The sequence below is a fragment of the Centruroides vittatus genome, unplaced genomic scaffold (assembly GCF_030686945.1).
Source record: "Centruroides vittatus isolate TY-2023 unplaced genomic scaffold, ASM3068694v2 scaffold_386, whole genome shotgun sequence".
Taxonomy (NCBI): Eukaryota; Metazoa; Arthropoda; class Arachnida; order Scorpiones; family Buthidae; genus Centruroides; species Centruroides vittatus.
Window position 1 is genome coordinate 1071893 of NW_027122706.1, and position 18749 is coordinate 1090641.

At 29.2% G+C, this 18749-nt stretch overlaps 2 protein-coding genes across 2 annotated transcripts in view; one reads left to right on the forward strand and one right to left on the reverse strand.

Annotated features, from left to right (window-relative positions):
- LOC136988866 (uncharacterized) overlaps nucleotides 1–18749 on the reverse strand; it is a 539116-nt gene that overhangs the window by 518021 nt on the left and 2346 nt on the right. The window lies entirely within an intron of this gene.
- Nucleotides 1–18749, forward strand: part of LOC136988865 (probable ATP-dependent RNA helicase DDX41) — a 57541-nt gene that overhangs the window by 36385 nt on the left and 2407 nt on the right. Inside the window, exons 9-15 of the mRNA XM_067286855.1 lie at nucleotides 883–1019; nucleotides 5205–5367; nucleotides 5923–6126; nucleotides 9818–9914; nucleotides 13964–14113; nucleotides 16518–16589; nucleotides 16670–16780. Of these exons, the coding sequence (XP_067142956.1) occupies nucleotides 883–1019; nucleotides 5205–5367; nucleotides 5923–6126; nucleotides 9818–9914; nucleotides 13964–14113; nucleotides 16518–16589; nucleotides 16670–16780 (934 nt within the window). The remainder of the gene's footprint in view (nucleotides 1–882; nucleotides 1020–5204; nucleotides 5368–5922; nucleotides 6127–9817; nucleotides 9915–13963; nucleotides 14114–16517; nucleotides 16590–16669; nucleotides 16781–18749) is intronic.

Genomic DNA, 18749 nt, shown 5'->3' on the forward strand with positions numbered 1-18749 from the left:
AATACTTTTTATGAGAAAGTAGAGATTGAAGAGTTGAGAAGTGTAGAGATTTCAAGAAGAGTTGCTAATATTTCTAGAAATTAAGGTCATTGACAAAGTCATTTTTACTTAATGTTGCTCAAGTTGGACTTCACAGCCTTCAGAGGTGTCAGTTGTTATTCTTTTAGATTTAGAATTTACCTGGCATTTCCCTTAGACATTTTTTTTTTATACAAAATAGCGAGTCTTTTTAATTTCACATTGTGATGAATTGTATGCACATTAGATGAGTGCTAACACTTTCTAAATAAAGGGCTCATTAAATCATTACTTATGATTGGATAATAGAATGTTACGAGGTCAGTATGGAAAGATTTGCTATAAAAGTGACAAAATGTGGCTATCTTTTTTTTTAAAGTTTAAATTTTAAATTTAATGAAGTAACTTTAAAATATGCCATTTGCCGAAATATTTAAAAGTGAACTTAATGGAAATTCCCTCATCAAGCCTGAACTAAATGAGATCACTGACATCACTACAATGTAAGTGCGATCGCCGATCCAAAATTGAAAAAATGTTTATTTTACAGTCAATATTTCTGAAAAATAAGTAGCCTGTACTTTCAGTCAGAACATAAAATGAATATAACCAAAATTTCATTTGGATTGGACAAAAATTTCAGGAGTTATAAGAAATTCACACACACATACACACAGGCAACAGCTTTTATATTTTATATTTAGCATTACATTCTAATTTAACTGAATTTTATGCCAGAATATTTGATTTCTTGAGAAGTTTCAGAGTTAAAGAAAACTTTGCTGAATTTTTGTTTTTAATATCTTATTAACAATTTTTTAATACATTTACATAACAAGTGATTAAATTATTTTATTATTACAGCGTGAATTAGCCAAGCAAACTGATGAAATAATACGATATTATACTCAGTGTCTGGCAAATGATGGAATGCCCACTTTAAGATGTTGTTTATGCATTGGTGGAACTTCTGTTCGAGACCAATTGGACGTTGTTCGGAGGTAAAATGAATTTATAACTTTTCAAAAGATTGAATTATTATTAATTCTAAAAGTAATTCAATTTTTAAAATGCTTTTTATATAAATTAAGCAAGATAATTATTTAGTAATAATTTATTTATAATCTTCTTATGTAATGTACTGTACAGTATAAATAAAAGCAATATATTAGTATTGTTAATAACTAGTATATTAACAATATATTAGTAATTAAATGGTATCCAATATTTTTCTTACTTTTATGATTAATAACATTTAAATTTAAAGTAATTTATATACTATATTCCATCATGATTTATAAATTTTTATAGTTTTGTTTTATTGTAACATAATAAACAATTTTGATACAGTATAAATAATTTCAAGAATTATTATTTTTTTTAAATTTTAATCTTTAACTATAATTTGCTCAAATTGGAATTTTGTCAATACAAATTGTATTGATCTGTACACAAAACATGTCATACAAAATGCAACAACATGAATTAATAAAAGCAGTGTTTAAAGTAAAATATTTTAAAAATTCTTTTTAACAGGAAAATTGTATAGAAACAACTATGGTAAAAACTTTAGTGATATATTTATTTAATGGAGATATTTAGTTTAGTTACTGAAATCAATTGCAATATATTCTCATGAATAAGGCTCTAATAACTTTTATGTCAAAATTTGTAATTATTGCTTGAGAAATTTTTATTATTTATATTTGATTATTCAATTATGAAATTTTATCAAGGATTGTCTTATAAATTATCATGTTTCTTTTTGAATAAGACAAATTCAATAAGCCCTATTGCTATTAACAGCACTAACAATAAGTATTTTATATGTAATTCCAAAACCTAGACTCTTATCATTTTTAAAAAATATATAAATTTATTTCCTTTGCAAGCATTTAATTTTATATATGATATTATGATAAATTAAGTAATTACACATGCATAATATTAAATTAAAATCTTTTTTTTAGTGTATTTTTACTTTAAACAAGCAGTGTAAAACTATTTTGTTAATCTGAAAGGAAAACATTTTTATTTAAGTTGAGTAACAAGCACACACATATTCAGTTTTTTGAAGTCCTTTGCGTAAATAAAGAGTATACAATATTTCTTTTAAATCATAAATCTCATACAAATAAAGTTATTTCATTAATTATCATACTTTATATGAATACTTAAACAAATAAATAAATCATCATAGAAATAGAAATGGTAACCAGAAGGAATTAAAATAATTCATTTCTTGAAAACAAACTTCACCCGTGACTACCGGTACATATAAAGTCTAAGCCAGCAACTTCAACCTTTAAATTTCCGGTACAAACGACGAAAATTAACAGAAAAAACTAACGTTTTCGAATCTCCATCGAATCTTCTTCAGGTTTGTTAACGAAGGAAGGGCACCAAGTTAGCGTACACGAGAACGCCATCTATCTATTCGCTTCTCAGAAACGCCAAGGACAAACTGAATACAAACACAGCGCATCACACCTCCGCAGGGCGGAGTGAGTCTAACTCGAGCCCCGACCAGCACACGGTTGTACTATACAACAAAGACCTCCATTCCTTGTACAGGGAAATAGCGCTAAGGAAGGGCACCAAGTTAGCGTACACGAGAACGCCATCTATCTATTTGCTTCTCAGAAACGCCAAGGACAAACTGAATACAAACACAGCGCATCACACCTCCGCAGGGCGGAGTGAGTCTAACTCAAGCCCCGACCAGCACACGGTTGTACTATACAACAAAGACCTCCATTCCTTGTACAGGGAAATAGCGCTAAGGAAGGGCACCAAGTTAGCGTACACGAGAACGCCATCTATCTATTTGCTTCTCAGAAACGCCAAGGACAAACTGAATACAAACACAGCGCATCACACCTCCGCAGGGCGGAGTGAGTCTAACTCAAGCCCCGACCAGCACACGGTTGTACTATACAACAAAGACCTCCATTCCTTGTACAGGGAAATAGCGCTAAGGAAGGGCACCAAGTTAGCGTACACGAGAACGCCATCTATCTATTTGCTTCTCAGAAACGCCAAGGACAAACTGAATACAAACACAGCGCATCACACCTCCGCAGGGCGGAGTGAGTCTAACTCGAGCCCCGACCAGCACACGGTTGTACTATACAACAAAGACCTCCATTCCTTGTACAGGGAAATAGCGCTAAGGAAGGGCACCAAGTTAGCGTACACGAGAACGCCATCTATCTATTTGCTTCTCAGAAACGCCAAGGACAAACCGAATACAAACACAGCGCATCACACCTCCGCAGGGCGGAGTGAGTCTAACTCGAGCCCCGACCAGCACACGGTTGTACTATACAACAAAGACCTCCATTCCTTGTACAGGGAAATAGCGCTAAGGAAGGGCACCAAGTTAGCGTACACGAGAACGCCATCTATCTATTCGCTTCTCAGAAACGCCAAGGACAAACCGAGCATTTTAAGGGCACCGGGCGTTTATAGTATCCCGTTAAGAGACCACAGGTTCCAAAGGGACCTAGTATATATTGGTTCTACCAAGAGATCCCTCCAAAAAAGGGTTTCTGAGCATAAGAATGACGTTGCCAAAAAAAGGCACACCACCGCCCTGTCGATGTACGCCACGGACCCCGATGTAAGAGTGGACTTCGATAACGCCACTCTCATTAAGAAGTCGTTCAAAACGGACCACATTAGGGCATTGGAGACCCTGGAGATTTACAGAGCTACCAAATTGGGGAAATGCATTAATTACAAAGACAGCAACGTCTTATCGTACGTGGACTTCGATAACGCCACTCTCATTAAGAAGTCGTTCAAAACGGACCACATTAGGGCATTGGAGACCCTGGAGATTTACAGAGCTACCAAATTGGGGAAATGCATTAATTACAAAGACAGCAACGTCTTATCGTACGCGTGGCGATACATCTCGGAGGTCAATCCACGATGGTAGACATGTTTTTATTTCCTGCATTGATATTTTGCGACGTTACGATAGTAGACTCAGGTCTATTAAATCAATCTTATATTTTGCATCGTCATCGCACGCTGGAGATGTTCGATTTCTTGAACTTCAAAAGAGTTCTATTCTCATGACATTCCATTAACGAACCTGAAGAAGATCTCGATGGAGATTCGAAAACGTTAGTTTTTTCTGTTAATTTTCATCGTTTGTACCGGAAATTTAAAGGTTGAAGTTGCTGGATTAGAATTCATTTCTTTGTGTTTTTTTTTTTTAAACAAAACAATGAATAATGAACAGTGACAGATTTTTTTGAAAGACAAAAGCAGATCAAATTTTTAAATTGCAAACAATAAAAACTTGTTAAATCTTCGACTACTATTATAGATTTAGACTAATTGCCTAATATGAGGGATATGTTAAGGTTTTGAAAATCCTAAACTTGTAAGAATTTTTACTTGTCTCTAAATTGGACTAAACAAAACAGCTTACCATTAGTATTTTATGAAATCCTTAATTAAGAAATTTATATTTAACTTTCTATGAAATTAATGCAAGTTTATAACAGTTTTGGTGCTAGTAATCAAATCATTTAGTCATTATTAAGAAAAAAAAACAAAGTACAGTAGTGAACCGAAAATCTGAATCAATTGGGGACTGGGGTTGTTCAGATTAGGGATTTGTTTTGATTACGGTTTATGTACGAAAAAATATATTAACCTGTCCGATGTTCAAATTTTTCTCCGTTGCGTGTCGCTTCGTGTTGAATTTTTCTCCATTGCGTGTCGCTTCGTGTTGAATTTTTGTTGATTTTAAGCCTAACAAAAATTTTTATAATAATAATCGAGGCTATCGTATCGTTAAAAATTATTTCTGCATTTTGTACAAACAAAATAAATATATTGAAGAATATAAAAACATGAAAATTATACTTTAGAAGTAAATTTAGTATCAAAAACGTTCGATTCAGCACGACACAGTCCGACTGAAAATCGTGCCGATTACCTGCGATTCTGATTACCAGGGTGCCGATTTACGAGTCTCTACTGTACTACAAATATATTTAATAATTTTTTAATTTATGCAATACATAAATCACATTATATATCATTAAAAAACCATTGTTAATATTATTTTATTTATATATTTTGGTTATAAAGTTTTAATTAATTATAAAATAAAAAAAAAAATTAATATTAATTTTTAAAATAATTTAACATTTAATAAATTATAGAGGAGTACACATAATGGTTGCAACACCAGGTAGATTAATGGATATGCTAGATAAGAAAATGGTAAATTTAGGCATTTGTCGTTATTTATGTCTTGATGAAGCCGACCGTATGATTGACATGGGATTTGAAGAAGACGTTCGTACTATATTTTCTTATTTCAAGGTATGTAATTAAAAATTAATATTAATTGTAAACTTTGTAAATAATTACTGTATATACAAATGAAATTTGTGTCAAGATTATTAGTATTCTGATAAATATGAAGGTAATTATGATGTATACAAAAGTATTTTTTAAAAGAATGTTATAATGAAATATTTAATTTAGTAAAAATATTGGGATAATTTTTAATTATAACTACAATAATAAACATATTAACGCTGTATATAAACAGTTTGTGCCTAATATGTCATTTTTGTATAACTTTGTATAACTGATGTTAAAAATGTTTTTGCATGAATGATGCAAATCATTTCAATTAATAAGAAAATATTAAGAATTAATATTTTCTTATTTATTTATCTAATATTTCAAATTTAATTTACTTAGATTGGAACATTTACAGAATTGCAGATTATTTTTATATTGAATTATCAAAATATTAAAAATAACTTTATCTTAATGAAATTAGTGTGTAGAAAATTAATTTGATTTAAAATGTATTGTTTTCATTGAAATTTAAGGTTTCATAATATTTTAAAATCAAATCTTTAACAGGGTCAAAGACAAACATTACTGTTTTCTGCAACAATGCCAAAGAAAATTCAAAATTTTGCTAGAAGTGCATTAGTGAAGCCAATTACTGTAAATGTTGGACGAGCAGGTGCTGCAAGTATGGATGTGATACAAGAAGTGGAATATGTCAAACAAGAAGCTAAGATTGTGCATTTATTGGATACTCTTCAAAAGACAGCACCACCAGTAAGTATTTAAATAATTTTAAACTCTAAAAACGTCTATATTAATAAAACAAAAAAAAAATAAATAATTATTTTATTGAAACAAACATTAGAAAATAACCTTGTGATATCTCTTTAATTTGAATCAAATTAACAACATTAATAAGTTAGTTGTAAAATAACTCTCTCTACATTATATGAGTAATTTGACTATAATATGATTATATCAAACTAAAACCAATAAATGTTTATGATGTTGATATTTGATATTTCATCTAGAATGTAGATATCAGGATTCTAGATAAATATTTAAACTAATAAAATAATGAATTTTATCAACAATGTTGAATATTGGTATTTGTTATCAATGATATTATCAATTCTACTTCTTTCAACTCAATAATTTCTCCAGTTGTCAAATATTGCACTAGAGTGTTAAAAATTTTGGAGGGAGGTGGTTGCAGTTTTCACAATTAGTGCTATGTTGATAACCAATATATCAAGTCAATATTGATAAATTATGATATCAGTATTTTAGATTTTAGAATATTGATATTTATGTAATAAACATTTATTAGTTTCGGTTTGATACATTTGTCATTGGCACAACATTAATTGTGAGAACTGCAACAATCCCCTTCAGAATATTTAAGACTAGTGCAATTTTCTGACAGTTGGGGAAATTATTAAGTTGACAGAAGTAGATATGTCTACTCTAACAACCTTAAACAGCATTGCAAAATATGATTTTATTGACAGAAGTAGAATTGATAATATTGTTAACAAATACTGATATTCAACATTGATAAAATACCAACTTTTATTGACTGTTTCTGTATTTATATAGAATACAGTGTCTATCAATATATGATGTACTGAATATCAATATATTGAAGGAAACTCTTTATCAAGTCCAATATATTTGTGACTAATTAATATTAAACAAAATAATTTGGATAAAAGGTAGACAGTTATTAATTTCATCTTAAATTAATTTTTTATTTATAATAATATAATAAATATAATTACAACTTTTAACAAAGATTAAACTTTGCTTCAGTCCTTCATTCCGTTGTTTACACCATCCGCAGTTCATAAAATCACAAAACTCACGGAGACGACCTTTCCTTGTAGGCTACTGCCTCCGTAGTAAAATATGTAAAGTATGATATTTTGTGATTTTATAAACTGCGGATGGTGCAAACAACGAAATGAAGGACTGAAGCAAAGTTTAATCTTTGTTAAAAGTTGTAATTATATTTATTATATTATTAAACATAAATTACCGTTGGCCATGTTAAATTTATTTTTAATTTTACTTAAAATAATTTTTTATTATTAAATTTAACACAAGATGTCAACATAACTTTTGGCCAAAAAATCTTTAATTAGCCATACTAAGCCTGAATGTAATATGACAATTGTTGTTTGATTTAAAGAATTATTCAGGTAGTTTGAATAAAAATGAATTTTTAATTTAGTATTTTTTTTGTTTTAAAGTTAAAATATTTGTTTCATGTATTGCCACATTAAAGCTCGTAGAATTTTTTACTTATAGGAAAATAAAACAAAACTTAAAAATATCATTACAAAGCAAACTATATTCATTTTAAGATGATAATCGTAGCATAGATACAAAGTGTGCTGTTTTTCTTCTATAGTTTATTTAATAACTTTATAAAAAAAGTATATTATTCAAATTAAACCATGTTGAAAAATCTGTCTGAACAAAGAAAGTTTCAGTGATTTTTGTTTCATATAAAATTTTGCTTTTATTTAAATTCTTATATAAGTTATAATTAATATTCATAACCCATAAGAAAAACTGATGGAATCAGGTTGAAAAGTAAAACTCAACAAAAACATCTAAATAAAGGAAATGTTTGAAAGTAAGACTCAACATGTGAATAAAGTGCACATTACACAGACTAAAACTATAGGAAATTTTGGATGAAGCAATATAACTATAATAATAAATCAGAAAAATAAGCACATTACAGAAAAAGAACTTTGAGCTATAATTAGTGTCTTAAAGTCATTGCACCTACAATACTTTGACTGAATATTAGAGCATGTTTGAGCAATATTAGTGAAGGAATTTTTAAACGTAAAGTAAAAGCTCAAAGTCATTTTCAGTGATGATGCTTGTTTTCCTGATATATTATGATGGTGATATTGCTTCATCCAAAACTTCCTGTAAGTGTAGTCTGTGTATGTGCACTTTATTCACATGTTGAGTCTTACTGTCAAATATGGTTCCAGTATTCTTACGCCATATAACTTTCAAAAATTTTCTTTATTTAGATTTTATTTCACTCAACTTTACTTTTCAACCTAATTCCATCAGTTTTTTAAATGATATTTCAAGTATCTTTCAGTCATTCAATAGCCTGCAGTATCATGTGATAACTGATTGACCAATAATATACCAAAATTTAAAAAATAGTATATTAGTTTATGAATACTCAATATTTTAAAATAAACCTTTAAAAAGGCAAGTAGGGAAAGGTCAGCTTTTGAACAAGCTGTTTAAACCTATGCAGATTCCATCTAGATTGTTTGGTAGCCTGTTGTCTCTACTCTCTTTTGTAAATCTAGGCAAAAAAATGGTGATTGCATAAGTCCAAAACAATCCAACAAATTTATTCAAAATTTAAGATGTTTATAGCACTCATTAAAGGACACTTAACTATTTTAAATTTTATCAAAATCAGTTCATTGGTAGTGGAGATATTAAGGGTCAAAGTTGGCATTTTAACAGGTTTGAGGATTTGAAATTTTCAAATTCTCAAAACTCAAGGCTTTTAAAATTTGAGAATTTTCAGCTTTCTTATTATTCTGTGTTTCAGTTAAGTTATTTTCACTGGTTGTTACTTACTGAAGAATGTTGATTTCAAAAATGTTAATTTTTATGTGAAGTTTTATTAAGTCTTTAATTTAATAGTTACTAATTATTATTGATTAATGATATTAAATTGGATTAAAAATATGTATTTTATATTTTACTAATCATTTATTATTGGAAATTTCTCAAATTTATTATTTCAAGCATATATTAATAAATTCAAGTAATAATTTACCTGATTTATATGAATTTTAAAGAATACTTTAGCATTCAAATAAGCATAAAGATAAAATTTATTAGAATCATTCAGAATTCATTATAAAGATAGTTTCTTTATAATGAATCCTGAAAAAATGAATTTTTTTACAAATGAATGTCTGTAACAAGTCATTAACAATACATTTCATTTGAAGAAAAAATGTAATATTTTTAGTGTAATAAATTTCTTACTGAAGATAGTTTTCTTGGATTATAACTTGCTTAATATATATTTATTTTATGTTTAGTAAATTATTACTTTTAGATATATTTTACATTTTTTGAAGTATGAATTATTAAAATTAATATTGCATTAATATTACAACAGTATTCTGTTAACTTCTACCTGCATTTATTTACCATTTTACGTACAGAAGTTCATATGTATTATCAATATATTATCAGACAAAAATTTTGTATAAGTTTGAACAGACTAAAGTGAGAAAAGAAATGAATACAATTTATAAAGTCAGTTCTAAATTTTTTTATATGAATTATAAATAAAAAATTTAATATCAAGTTTGATTAAAAAATTTGTAAATAAATAAAACTTGAAAACAATTTAAAATTAAATAGGATGATTAATTTTAAAATAATTCTTTATTTTTAGGTTTTAATATTTGCAGAGAAGAAACAAGATGTTGACGCTATTCATGAATATCTTCTTTTGAAAGGAGTAGAAGCTGTTGCTATACATGGAGGAAAAGGTTTTTATGTTTTAATTAATAAACAGTATATCAAAAATTACTGAATTGTGTTTATATAACTGATTAATTTTTATTAATAAGCTGATTTGCTGTGGAAAAGTACTATTGTATTTTCTTTTTGTTTGATTTTGTTATATTTTTATATCAGTGATTAAGTTTTTGGAATATATTATAACTTTCCAGATTTTAAATGATACATAATCCTACTGAAAATGTAATTTAGATCATCATTTTTAGTAATTTCATAAATCTTTCTTTATAAACTTGTAACATCCATTGAAAATATATGTACAGGGTGTTATAAATAAATTGAACCAGTCCCACAACTTGGGAATGACAAAAAGTAGGAGGTTGGATAATTATGGCCAAACAAGATGGACACTAACAAGATGGACATAAACTGTGGGTTTATGTCAGAAATTCCCAGGTTTTGGACTCCTATGAAGCATTCTTGTCAAAGTCCAATGGTATATGGGGTTAAAAATGATGCTATTGGAAACCCATGATGGATTTGATAAAAACAATCCTCATAGTACCCACAGGACAAAAAAAAAATGAAAGAAATACCTTAAGGTAATTGAGTTGGCTAAGTCACATATGTTTGTTGCATTTTATCTATTTCAGGATATTGTTTATTTCATTTGTGATTGGACAAAAGACTCAACCATTACAATTTGTGTTGTGCCTGTTTGCTACTTGCTTGCCTTTTCTCATCTGCATGTTTATGTTTACTTTCACAATGATACAAATTATTAAAAATTAAAAAAGTACCGTATTTTATGGACTATAAGATGCACTTTTTTCTTTGAAAAATTGCCTCCAAAATTCAGGTGTGTCTTATAGTCTGTAGCGTCTTATAGGTATTTTTTTTATAAATTGCTTAAAATTAAGGTGCATCTTATAATCTGTCAAATATGGTAAACATTGTATTTAAATTTTCACATACTTTGCAGTGACACCATTTTTACCTTGCATACTATTGGGCTTTGGCAAGAAATTCCCACAGGACTTCATAATCCAGGAATCCTCAACAAACACACCACTATAAGTTTTGGACATGCATAGTTCCATCGCACCTTGTTTAGCTATAATTAGTCCAATCTTTCTACTTTTAGTTATTTCCAAGTTATAGGACTGGTTCGATTTATTTGTAACACCTTGTATATTAATAAGATAAATTAAAACACAAGTAAATGAAATAAATGAATATTGTTATTTATTTTGCATATAGTGTTTCATTTTTGAATTTAAAAATGTTTATGCTAGTCTCTTGAAATCTTTAAAATATGAATAAGAAAATCAAAAAATATACATGATAAAATAGGATAAAGGTATATGCGATATATTTTTGTTTTAGTTAGCATAAATATTAGTTTCTTCTTACTAAATGCTCACTAAAGTAAAAATCAATATGCTTTGAAATATCAAAAATGTTTGATTTGTAAAAATATTGATTTAAATTTAAGTCGTCATTAATTTATTTTAAATCGTACTTTAACATCAAAAAGCTGATTTTTTTTAATTTAATTTAATTTTATTTTAGTTTGCATTATACATGATGTAAAATAATTTTAATTTTTCAAAATACAGTAAACAAACAGTAATTACAGTAGAGAGTCGTTAATCGGAAATCAGTTGGGGACTGGGGTTGTTCAGATTAGTGATTTGTTCAGATTACCGATAACACAGATAAAACACATGTACAAAAAATATATTAACCTGTCCGATGTTCAAATTTTTTTCTGTTGCGTGTCGCTTCGTGTTGAATTTTCGTCGATTTTAAGACTAATGAAAATTTTTATAATAATAATTGAAGCTATTGTATCGTTAAAAATTATTTCTTTATTTTGTACAAACAAAACAAATATATTGAAGAATATAAAAACAGTGAAAATTATACTTTAGAAGTAAATCTAGTATCAAAAACGTTCGATTCAGCACGACACAGTCTGACTGAAAATCGTTTCGATTACCAGCGATTCGGATTACCGGGGTTCCGATTAACGACTCTCTACTGTATTATAATATGTTTCAATAACTTTTATATTTATTTAGTTTTGTATTAGAGCTGGATATCTAATAGCTACAAAGAACAGTAGATATACTTTCTTCAGAGTTTATCTATTTATCTGTAGAACTCATTCAGCTCATAAACCTGAGTGAGGATAGTTGGAACATGATGCTATTCACAATACTACCGTTTTATTTACTCGCAATAAGACGAGGTTTTTTTTATTTTAAACTGCTTCAAAAACCTAGGTCGTCCTATATGCACCAGTGAAAGATTCTTTGTGTTTTTGCAATAATTTTTGTGAACCATGTATTCGCATTTTTTTACTGGATGCTCACCTTATAGTGTTTAAAAACAAAAGTATTTTATCTGTGTTGTTTGAATCGTTTTTGTGTATTGTCAACACTAAAGATGAATAGCAATAGAAAAAGCAAAGCTTTTGAATTGAATCCCAAAATCAAATGGGAGCCCAATATAAGATTAAATTTATTCCCAGGTGAAAATAGATGATTATTCAGAATTTGGAGAAACTCCTAAGTGCAATCGACAGAGAGTGAATTCAACTGTTAAGAATAGGCAAAGAAGGTTCCGGGTTGTCTAGCTTTACATGAACAAATTATGTCAATTTTACAAGATTTTTTCTTAAAGTTTAAAATACCAGTAATTTTTGCAAAACAATGCGTGCATTTACATGCATTTGATATAAAATTAAAATTGTATTAATAAATCTAATTTTCTTTATTTTGATCTTTAAAGTCACACCTCGTCCTATGTGCGAGATTGTCTTATATGTGCGTAAATACGGTATCTTCTTTTAAATCAACATATTTTTATACTTATTCAAGTGTCCTATTAATATATATTATCATATAAAATATATCATCATATATTTTATATTAATATATAAGAGAGGAATATTTGGAGATAGTCTACATTTCTTTATTTAATTATATATATACATTTTAAATTTGATATATTGGAAAATATGAATTTTTTTTGAAAGGATATTGGGATTTTTAATTTTTACAATAACTACAGGTATCCATCATAGAACATGGTAGATATGTTCCAAAAAAGTGCTGTATTATGCAAATCTGTGTTATATGAAACAAAAGACTAATGTAAAACATAGGGTTAGGTTCCAGAAGTTAGCGAAAGTATACTATTCTTTTTCTTACTAAGAGAAATATGTTTGCTAAAGCAATTGATAATTTATTTCCAATTAATAATTAACTAACAATCATAATTAAAAGTACTGTTAATATTAATTTTAGCTAAATGAGGGTGTTTTTTTTCTACTTATCATTGTTTTCTGAGCTTTTTTGTTGATCTCAATCAGAAGTATCAGCAACATCTTCATTTTTCTATTTTTATCATAATTTTCTATGGATACAAAATAAAAATATGTTATTAATCGAAAATTTGTTCTAGCGTGTTGCATTTGTTCAGTTAAGTACCGAGAGATTTTTTCCAGAATTTGTGCTCAAATACTGAATTGTTCAAGTTGGGAACAGTTTGAATACTGAGATACCACTGTATTTCAGTCATTTTTATGAATGATTACTTACCTTCAGTTAAAAAATAGTTTAATAATACTTACCTAAAAATGTTTAAATAAACTTTACTAAATATGAAGATTAATCACAGTGACAGTCATAAAGACTAAAATCTGAAAGCAATGACAACACCACCTGGTTGATAGGAAAGCTAGGACAAGGAAGAAAAATTCTACCATCAGTTTTCATTAACCTGATGAAAGGCACAAAATAAATCAAAAATTTCAATATTTTAAACCCACGGGCAAATTTGAGACAAATGTGTGCTTGCTTGAATAAAAAAAAAAAATTGAATAACGAAGTTTACACTTAAAATGCATGCATTGTGAAATTTTGTATGGAAGATTTTCAAAATTATGTTAGAGTGAAACTGGAATTCATATTATATGGGGGATATCCCCAATTTTCAAACCGTGTTGTGCGAGGGATACCTGTATACAGTACTCAACAATTCTTTTTACTATTTATTGTTTTATTAATAGACCAAGATGAACGTTCACGTGCTGTAGAAGGTTTTCGCAAAGGAGAAAAAGATGTTCTTGTTGCTACAGATGTTGCATCAAAAGGGTTGGATTTCTGTGATATCCAACATGTTATTAATTATGATATGCCTGAAGATATAGAAAATTATGGTAAGTATTCCAAAAGTTGTGATAATCTGTAATTATATAGTGACTAAGTTATATACTATTGTATTTTAACTGAACTAAGTAGTTGAAATTTAAAGCCAGTTTTTAGATTATAATTTAATTAAATTAGTAACGAATTTCAAGATAAAGGTAGATAATGCTGCCATCTGGAATAAATTAGTAATTTAAATGTCTGAAAGAATTTTGGATTTCATTTCTTAATCTTCTATCTTATTCATCATCACATTCTGTTTGACTTTACTCCCTCAAGATAATTAATTATCCTTTTTAAAAATTTAATAGTAGAATATAAAACTATGCCTCTGAAACTAAATTTAGCTCCAATAAAGAACTAATAACAGGTTTACTATTAAGCCTGTTGAATAAGTTTAGTAACAAGTTATAAGCTATAAGTTTTTTGCAATCATAATTTTAATTTTAATAATAATTTTAATTTCATAAAGTTACCATATTTTCCGGTGTATAAGACAACTTTTTAACCCAGAAAAATCTTCTCAAAAGTCGGAGGTCATCTTATATGCCCAGTTGTCTTATACGCCGGAAAGTATGGTACTTATAATCAGTAAAAAGCTGCAAATACTTGCTAGAAGCTACAAGTATTATAAATCTTGTAGCTGGTAACTAATAGCTTGTAATTTGTAATTTTTATGCAACAGTTCTGACATCTATGTTATGTCATAAAGATATTAAAATTTATCAACTTAATAATAAACAGAAAATTCATCACATAAAATACTAAAACTCACAAAGAATATATATATATATAATGTAAACACTACACCATCATTTTTTCTTTATTTTTTTAAAAAAAGATACTTTGTATGTAATGTTACCTAATACAAACTATTGTATCATTAACATAATGTGATTAAATTCTGAAATAAGAATTTCTAATAGAAGAATTAAGTGCAAAGATAAATTAATTTTATTATAGTTTTTTTAGAAAACATTTGTGATCAGTTAGGTGTTACTTGTTTCAATAATGTGCCAAATTCTTCTTACCTTCAAACAGAAGATTTACAAAAATAATTGTCCTTTACTCAGAAGGATATTACAAAATTTATCAGTTGAAGGATTATTAGTCAGAACAAAATGAAAATTTCTATATATTGATGAAATCAAATTCAGTTGCATTTCTATTCTAGCAGGCTCTATCTTCTCCTTTTATTCCTTATTCTCTTCACATTCATTTTGAAAACTTTTGTACTAACTTACATAATCAATTAAAAAATTAACAAACAAAATGATTGTTAATTTTTTCCATTAAATGTACATATTATGAAGAAGTTTATTGCTAAGATTATTGAAAGGATAGAAACTGTCAGTGAAGGATTCAAAGGCTGAACCTAACAATAGTAATAATTTGCTTTATAGTATATCAATTTTATTTTTATACTATCAAAGAATACCCAACATTGTCTGGGAACTCAGGGAAGAGGATTGAATTTTCCTTGTTATAATGATGCAAGAGAAACGTCACAGTAAAAACATTGTTTTCATGCATTTTTCTTTCTTAATATGAAAATAATATAAAGCCTGTCCATTTGGAAGGAAAAACTTTCTGACGGAGAAAGAATTTTAAAAATTTGTTTGATAGATTCTGAGATTATCCATAGCAAACAAACAAATGAAATCAGAGAGGAGTGAGGTAGCTGAGTTTTATGTTAGTTCATGCTTCCCATAGGGTACCAGAGAGACGTTTGTGGTATCTACATTAGCACTCTTGTGCATTTTGTGACAGTTGTGACTCTCTTATGCATTTTGTTCAGTCACATGTCAACTAACCCCATTTTTAAATAATGGTAAGGTAGGATTACTAAAAGAAGGAACACACAGAAATACTATAAGCCTACTTACAAAAGTTTAGTTTCATCTAAGGAAAGTAAATTCACTCCTTATAGTTGTATTTGATAACATAAGACTATTATAATAAGAAATGAATGACCAAGACAATATAAACAAACCATGTACACAACTACCTGGACTGTACGAATCAAAGCTGAAATTAAAAAATAAGGGCCTAGTATGTTTAAAAAAAAGGCCATCAGATAGCAAAGGGGAGTGACCTTGAATGAAGCAGACACATGATGCAAGAGAAATCCATTCAGTAAAAACATCATTTTCATGCATTTTCCTTTTTTTAATGTGAAAATAATATATAGTCTATGTCCATCTGGAAGGAATAAGTTTTCTGATAGACAAACAATTTTAAAAATTGGTTCAGTAGATTCTGAGAAACAAACATTCTCACTTTATATATTAATATAGATTTATTTTTATACATAACTAAAAATATATATATTTTAATACATTTTCGAGTTTATTAAAAGAAAATGCTACATACAAATGAATTAGAACTTCTTTATTGTTATTTTTTATCTTCTAGTTCATAGAATTGGAAGAACTGGACGTTCAGGGAAAAAAGGAATTGCAACTACTTTTATAAATAAAGCATGCGGTAAGATTTTTAAAGATTCTGAATGAATGTGTATTAAAATAATGATCTAATATTTAAATTTTATATTTTTATATACTTAGATGAATCTGTTTTGTTGGATCTGAAACATCTGCTAATAGAAGCTAAACAAAAAATTCCACCATTCTTAGCTACTCTTCAGTCTGAAAGTGAAAAATATCTTGAACTTGGAGGTAATGTTTATTCATTATTTGCAATATTATATTAAAATTAACCAAATTTTCATTAACGTAAAAGCATAAATATGCTTGACACTATGAATTATTATATGTATTAAGAAGTATATATAATTCAAACATTAAAAAAAAAGAATTAAATAACTAGGAAAACAATTAACTCTCCTTTGGAATGATCCTATATAATGGTCTATTGAACATCACTAAAGGAACAAATCTAAATGGAGACCCATATATTCAAGGCTATGCAGACGACACAGCCATCCTGCTAAGCCATCATAATCATGATACCTTACAGACTTATACTAATAATCTGCTGAAGTTGGTACACAAGTGGAGTGAGGAGAACAAGCTCATTATCAATTATAATAAATGTAACTGTATGGTTTTCCCTAAAGGGAATCCCCTTCAGAAGCGTCCTTCTATTAAAATTAACAATCAAAAAATCCAGTGGACAAACAATATCAAGTATCTAGGTCTGATCCTAGACCCAAAACTGACTTGGAGGGACCACATCCACTACACTTACGACAAGGCTGTTAGAGTTAATCATGCACTTAGGTGCATCGCCCGTAATTACTGGGGCTTAAATCATCAAAACAGCAGGACAATCTACAAGGGGGCCGTAGAGCCAATTCTCACGTATGGCTGTGAGGTCTGGGGCCATGCTGTTGCCAAGACCCACATACGCCGTAAACTCCTCTCAGCACAACGGACCTCAGCCATTGCAATTACCAAATCCTATAGAACAGCTCCTACGGATGCCCTATTGGTTATTGCAGGGCTACTCCCTATTCATCTGACTATCTTATACAGGTATATTAAGAATCTCTTCATAAAGATGATCACAGCAGACATCAATCAAGATCAACTCCATAAACACATCTCCGACTTAAAGCTTCCTGATCTTACCCACTCTCTTGTCAATGAAATTGTTAAGAATGGTATTGACCTTAACACGAAAATGGAAAACAAACACCCAGCCAATAATATCTCTAGCAACTTTTACCTCAAAGAAACCTCTATCCCGAACGGCCTCAACTTCTTTACCGACGGCTCGAAAACGTCAGATGATGTAGGTGCCTCAGTATGCCTCGAAGATTCTTCAAAAAGGAACTTTTGGCAAGCAGTATACAAACTGCATAAAAATTGCTCTATTAACCAGGCAGAATCACTAGCAATCTTCAACTCATTAAAGTATATTCATACTAATATCCAATGGCTACAACACAGGACAATCAATATTATCAGTGATAGCCGGATTGCCCTCCATCAAATTAAAAATGAAAATGTCAAACTCCCCATAATTGAAAACAGCCTCAAGTTAATATATGCACTCGAAGACTCCACCAAAATAAACTTCTACTGGATAAGAGGTCACTCTGGAAACGTCGGGAATGATAGAGCTGACCACTTGGCCAAAAAAGCTAAGGATATTGCAACGAATTGCAACCACTCGTCACTCCCAATGTCCTATCTCTGTAGCAAACTTAATAATATCATCATGGACAGGTGGCAAAATGAGTGGGATAAAAGCAACACCGGTCGCATCACTCATGAATTCATCCCTAATGTTAACAATAGGATGTTTAACAAACACCTAGAAACCTCGCATGCTCTCACTCAGATTATGACGGCACATGGTAACTTTAAGGCCTACCTTTGTCGTTTCTTAAAGAAAGGCAACGGTCTGTGTGACTGCGGTGTAGAAGGTGATGATCCTCATCACCTTATCTTTACTTGCACTAAGTACGTTACTCACCGCTCTCATCTGAGGCAACTGGTGGAAAAAGACGGGCACCACTGGCCCTGTAAACTAAACACCTTCATCGACAATAGGAAAATCTTCTGTGCCTTTACAAACTTTGTTCACAACCTTAATCTTATGAACTATCAACAGACCTTCTAAAAGCAACTCATATTTCCACATCCTCGTTGCAGTGTTACCATGCTCCTATTCAGCCTA